This window comes from Bos indicus, chromosome 13, assembly GCF_029378745.1.
Source record: "Bos indicus isolate NIAB-ARS_2022 breed Sahiwal x Tharparkar chromosome 13, NIAB-ARS_B.indTharparkar_mat_pri_1.0, whole genome shotgun sequence".
Taxonomy (NCBI): domain Eukaryota; kingdom Metazoa; phylum Chordata; class Mammalia; order Artiodactyla; family Bovidae; genus Bos; species Bos indicus.
Genome location: NC_091772.1, coordinates 46508436 through 46514435, shown reverse-complemented (window position 1 = coordinate 46514435; position 6000 = coordinate 46508436). Strand labels below are relative to the sequence as shown.

The 6000-nt window shown below is 51.3% G+C and overlaps 1 protein-coding gene across 5 annotated transcripts in view; it reads right to left on the bottom strand.

Moving 5' to 3' along the window:
• Nucleotides 1–845: 845 nt before the first annotated feature.
• LARP4B (La ribonucleoprotein 4B) overlaps nucleotides 846–6000 on the bottom strand; it is a 90565-nt gene continuing 85410 nt past the window's right edge. For all 5 annotated transcript variants that reach the window (XM_070801125.1, XM_070801124.1, XM_070801123.1 and 2 more), the window contains 3 exons: nucleotides 5102–5220; nucleotides 4891–5005; nucleotides 846–4149 (listed from right to left, as the gene is read on the bottom strand). In XM_070801125.1, the coding sequence (XP_070657226.1) occupies nucleotides 3877–4149; nucleotides 4891–5005; nucleotides 5102–5220 (507 nt within the window). In that variant the 3' untranslated portion in view covers nucleotides 846–3876. The remainder of the gene's footprint in view (nucleotides 4150–4890; nucleotides 5006–5101; nucleotides 5221–6000) is intronic.

Sequence of the window (6000 nt, the reverse complement as noted above, 5' to 3'; positions counted from 1 at the left end):
CATGGTAGGAAGAGGATAAAGGTTAGGGGTGGGTTCGTCTGTCTGGACCAGGACCCCAAAGTCAACTGGCTGGCAGACAGGTGCAGACCAAAGGGGTCTGGAGGTAGCCTCACCCCCTGGCCCCACAGAGCCCATCAGACCAGGCTCCCCAGGCTGGGGTAGAACTGGAGCTTCAGCATGGCCCCAGGGGCTTCTGACAACATTGAGCAGCTTGAAATCAGTCGGTGCTCCTCAGGGTGCTGGGATCCTGTGTCCACAGGTGTGTGTGTTGATCCCACGTGCACAGGAACATGTGCAGGCTCCATGGCTGTCTCAGGCTAATTCAGTGGGGTCACACCTGCTGTGGACAATACCTACTGCACTGAAAAAGACCTGGTCTCCGAACAGACCTTGGGAGGTCCAGAAGCCTGAGCTACTGCAGGCATGGGATGGCTCCAAGGGGTCAGCGTGGGCATGGGCTACCGCTGAACTTAGGGTCAAGTCCATCACAGTTTCTGAGGCTCACTTAGGATTTGAACATGATGGCCCCATCTCTACCCCAGGTGACTTTATGTGGGCATCTCCTGAGTCAAGGACATTTAACAGAAGAAACAGAAGAGCCCGACACAGGGATACTTATTCTCGTGGTAAACCTTGGATTTAATGAACTGTATCCTCACCAATACTTGCCTGAGCGCCCACCCTGCAGGCTTACAACTGAGCCACAGCACTCCCACTGCAAGGACTTAAGAGATGATGGAACCCGTACTTCATTCTCACGACACACATGGATCAGACAAAATATTATTTTTTAAAAAGTTCCATTCTTGAAAATTATAATTTTAAAAAAGTCAAAAGAAAACCCAAACAGTGCCTAAATCTTTATTTTTCATAACCTACATTTTTTCAAATTAGACAGTTTTACACTGAATGACACAAAAGGAAACTTAAATTACCAATAGTTTACACATAAGCTTGATTCCAGTCTTAATGAAAAAAAGTAGAACAGAAACAGCCCTGGCGAGGCGTCCGTGCCCCTGCCCTCCTGCAAGCTGGCACCACGGCTGCTCCTTCAGGCCCATCGTCCGCTGCTCCTCAGACCTGGATGCAGACTCCAGCCACGCCTGCCCCGAGGCCAAAGCCCCAGTGCAGACTCCATGTGGCACCATGGTGGCCCTGACCACGTGGCAACATGACATATTTCTTGCCACACTAGCGACCACCAGTGGTGGTTACAGGAGGGCCTGATGAGAAACAGCACGACACGGACTCTCAGAGAGCAATGACTGTGCGAAATTCATGTGAAACAGGGTGGGACTCTCCCCCCATCTCTCCAAACGACACTGCACAATTGTCCGAGGAGAACGCCGTCTGTGCCGCCGTCTCTGACTCTACCTGAGGAACTGCCCGCAGAGAGATGCTACGTGGCAGGAAGCCAGACACCCCCATGCTTTCTGTGAGTGGAAAATCTCAGGAACCTCAGAAAGGCGGGGTTGGGGGACATTACACGGCTATTTGGCATATCACCCTTGCTTAATTAAAAGGATGCGATAAAAATGACATCCAAGTGAAGTCTAGACTTGAGGCTGCGGGAGCGGAGGCCTCATGTGACAAATGGGTCACACCACTTGAGGGCCCGGCTGCCGTCACAGGGCCACACAGCGCAGATGGCCCTCCAGGGAGGGACCTACTGAAAACCAGTGTCTGGGCTCCACGGGGCTTGGACTTCCGGGCAACATGCTGCATCGCTCCCTCCTCTGGCAGCCACATCACGGGGTCCTGGGCCTCTCCAGCTCTTCCTATAGTATGCACTGGTTTCGGTGGAACAGGTCAATCATTTCAAACTCTCTTAGTCAGCAATCTCACAACTACAATGAAGTAAATTCCCTGCTCCTTTCAGGGGCCTCGGAAACATGAGCACCGTGTGGGTGTCCAGGCCTTTGAACAAAGACGCTGCTCTCCAGGAGACGGGCCTGCTTTCCTCCGCAGGCGTGTCATGCTTATTAGCCATTTGTGATTCTAAAGAGATTATTTTTCACTTTCACTTGCAGATCCTGCCAGTTTCCACTTTACAGATTATATTTTGAAAACCCTTTCACAATTAGCTGTGATTAGTACATACTTAACATACTTTTAAGAAGAGCATGAAAACATTCGAAGGTTTTAATCAGACTTCCATCTCCCTTTCGCAGCAGCAAAGAGGCAGAAATCAGTTCAACACACCAGTACAAGAGAAAAAGAAAAAAAACTTCAACAAATTAAAATAATATTCAAACCACAACATTGAGTTTATCTACATCCAGGTCAATAGTAACATTTATAATATATCAATTTTTATCAGATTTTTCTCTTTAGGGTACCTTTTTAATATGTTCTGATTATTTACAACTGTACAAGCAAAGCACACACTCCCAAGTGCACATATTTAATACAGTATCGACTATTTGCATTTACAGGATTTTTCAACAATCTGAAAAAAGATCAATTGTGTAAGATCTTCCAGGTAAATTACAAACACGGCTGCTAGTCCTCCCTACAGTGCTCACCCAGTGACACCGTGACAGCAGACCCCACTCATGCCAACCCAGGCCCATCTCAGAACTCTTAAGCTGTCCTATACAAAAGTTAAGGCAAAGTCATTTTCAAGTTTAAATAAAATTCAAGTCTTTAAATATTGGATGGAAATAATCTCTTTAAAAAAAAAAAAAAACCCTCAGTCTTATTAAATAACGTTTTGTGGAATAAACTGTATGGTTACATTTAGCAGGAAATACTTTAATGTCTGCTGCTTAGAATACGTAAAGAAAGAATTTAGGCATTTTAAAACAAAATAATTTATGTTAAACTTTATTATCAACTGCTAGCTTTAGTGCATGCGTGTTCTTGGAGAGCAGCACTTGGAGAAGGGATCACTGACCCTGTCTTGGAGGTAAGGAGAGCGGGCTGGGACCCTCCGCCACCAGAGGGCACCACAACCACATCCCCCACGATCCGCACGGGGGCCCGGGAGGATCTGGGGGCGGTGCCGGGAGGACCCGGGAGGCCCGGGGAGTTGGGGGCGGGTGGGGGAGGGCCGACTGCGAGCCGGGCTCCACGCCCTCCCCACCCACTCCCCACCCACTTGCGGGAGCAAAACATCAGGGTACAATTTCGCGGTAACATGTCAGTGGGCTACAAAGTTTATATTTCATTTGAGTTCTATTCACAATGTGCTTTGAGTTTATCTTACATAACAGCCACTTGAGACTAGAGTGAGGAGCTGGTTACTTGCTGGCAGGACAAGAGGGCTCTCGGGGCTGTGCAGGTTTACTCTGCCCAGCGGACCAAAACCGGACTCTGCTTAGAAAATGCTAGAACCACCTGCTAGGCTTCCGAGTGAAGGGCAGCTCCCAGGCTGGCGAGCCCGCCCGCTCCCCCAGGCTGTGCTCACAGCATCACCTCAGTCCTCCTCCCTGGTCCTCAGCTTCACCCGGCGGCCTGGACATCTCAGAGATACGCACTTGCTAACCAGTTATTTTAAAAAATGAAGTAGCATAGTTCCGCTTAATTTAGAAAAACTCACTATATATATAGCTTGCATTCATAGCCACATGGAGGCTTAATAAAAAATATCAATTTGTTAGGATAAATGCATTTTCTATCCTGAAAAAAATCAGACTTATGCATCACCTCCAGTTAAGCACCAACCTAAAATAAGGTTTATATTAATTAAATCCTGAAAAATAGATTTTTTTCAAGAGGGGGGAAATCCGACTCATAGAAGAAAAATAACTTGCAGGCACCTTGTGGGCCTCGCCTACACTGCAAGCTCCTAGCCAGCGGCTCACTCACGTCCGAGCGGGATAGTGCCTAGTTGTGGCGACCTCAGCTCCTCGCAGCCCTCCCAGACTTCGGTGCTCACTGAGGGGGCCTGGGTTGGGGGCTCTGTTCTCTGTGCGGACGCCGCCCCAAGCCTGGGGGTGACGGCCGGCGGCCCAGCGGCCTCCTCTGGTCTTTGGGTGGTCCTGGGCTGGATTTGGGGGCGGGGGGCTCTCTCTCCGTGACCTTCCTCTCTTCCTTCCCAGAGCCGACCGGGTTTGGCTTCTGTTCTTTTGGGGGTTGCAACGGGGAAGACGGCGGCTCTCTACTTGTCCTCTGACAAATCTCTGCGTAGCTGGGTTTTCGCAATTCCTGGGAAACGGACAACTCTGGGATTAGTGTGATGACATATGAGAATCAGGTTCACAGAGGCAGAGGTACAAGTTTCCAGCTCTAACCACATTCAGAAGTATCTTAAATGAAGAGTTCCTACATTTCAACAACTGAGTTTCCCCTGGAGCACAACTTTCCCTCCAAGACACTCTACAAATACTTTGTAAAAATGGATAAAAGGCATGGAGAAGTAGAGTGCAGACTGAACTCCCAGCCTCTGGCCTGTGGGCACTTTCCAAGGCACAGACAAGCCCAAAGAGGCAGCAGACACCAGGCAGCTCCAAGAATGAGAGCAGCAGCTGCTTTTGCTGGCCACGCGGCCTCTGGGACTGGGGAAGAGGATGGCCGGCCCATATGGGGGACTGGAGGTGTGACAAAAGAAAAGTCAGAGGTAACAACTTAAAAAAGGGGAGGGGGTTTCCAGGTAAGTGGAAGCATGAAGCCTAAATGACAGAAGACGACATTTAAAGTCTGTCATCTCCATCAACCATTTGTAACTTAAAAATGAAAGGAAGAGGAGTAGGGTGGGAGACGGGGGGCCCGCTGATCCACGAGGCACAGGAGCTGAAAGCTGCAGCTCCTCAGATGATGAACAGCCACAGCGGTCAGCTGGAATTATCACCCAAGGCCCTGGTACCCTGTGCAGAGGGCCTGCTGCGCACGTGCGTGGCCACCCCTCTGGAAGCCCCTGGGCATCCCCCAACCCCTGCGGGCACATACCGAGGCAGCACCGTTCACCTGCACCGATTTACTTGCAGTGGTGCTCAGGGCCAGGGCAGGAGGCGGTCTGTCCACACTCGGGGTTTCCCTCTGCTTCTCCACCACCTTGGCGTCCCTGGAAAGATGCCACCGGGCACATGCGTGAGTGGACATGAGTGGGCAGCCCCGCAGAGGGCACTGGGCGCGGGGCCCCGGGCATGGCTGGACTTACTCAGGCGGGCGGGCAGGGGAGGGGGTGCGCTCGCAGGCTGCGGACACGGCACAGGGCGCCAAGGGCTCTCGCGGGTGCACCGCAGGAAGAGTGTTCGTGCTGGCATCTGCGTTCAGGCTCTGAAACCATGAAGAACAGTTCATCACCGCACAGAGGCACGTCCAGCAGGTCTCCATCAATGATCTTAAACACACAGCGATGGTGTCCGCCGTCTTCGGGAGCAGGCGTGGGCCGACCCCGGGCAGAGTGGACACTGCAGCCGCCCCTCCTCTGGGCAGACCCCGCCTGTCTCTAGCCTTCCTCTGTGTGCAAGCACAGCGGCTGGCACACCCACCATCCCAAAGGGACCGGACCGCACTCATCTGAGCTGCCGGCACCTGAACTCTCACATCTACAGCGCAGAGTCCCCAGCAGAGTCCAGCATGGCTCAGCCTTGCAGGGACATCAGTGCATGGCTCCACACTGACTGAACCTGAGTGCCTCGAGGGGTGAGGGCGGCAGTTCCCACCTGAATTCACCAGCAGCCCCTGAAAGCTGATGTGAACTCTCCTGACTCAACGGGAAGCAAAGAGACTTAGTCCGTTTAAGGCAGATACCTGGCGATAGGCAATGACCACTCAAACACACAGCCATTTTGTTAATTAAAAAAGGCGACAGAGAAAATAAAGAGCCAGAAGGGAGCCTGATTACCAACAGGCCTTTTCTCAAAATCTCACTCTTCAAAGCAGATAGAAAGTTCAGAAATGAGAACTCTGAAGGGAATAGCACTGCCCTCCCCACCCAGGAGACCAGGGTTCAATCTCTGGGTCAGGTAGATACCTCCTCCTGGAGGAGGGAATGGCTAGGCACAGGGGAGGTGGTGATGGCAACCCGGGGGCCATAAGAACAATCATCTCTCA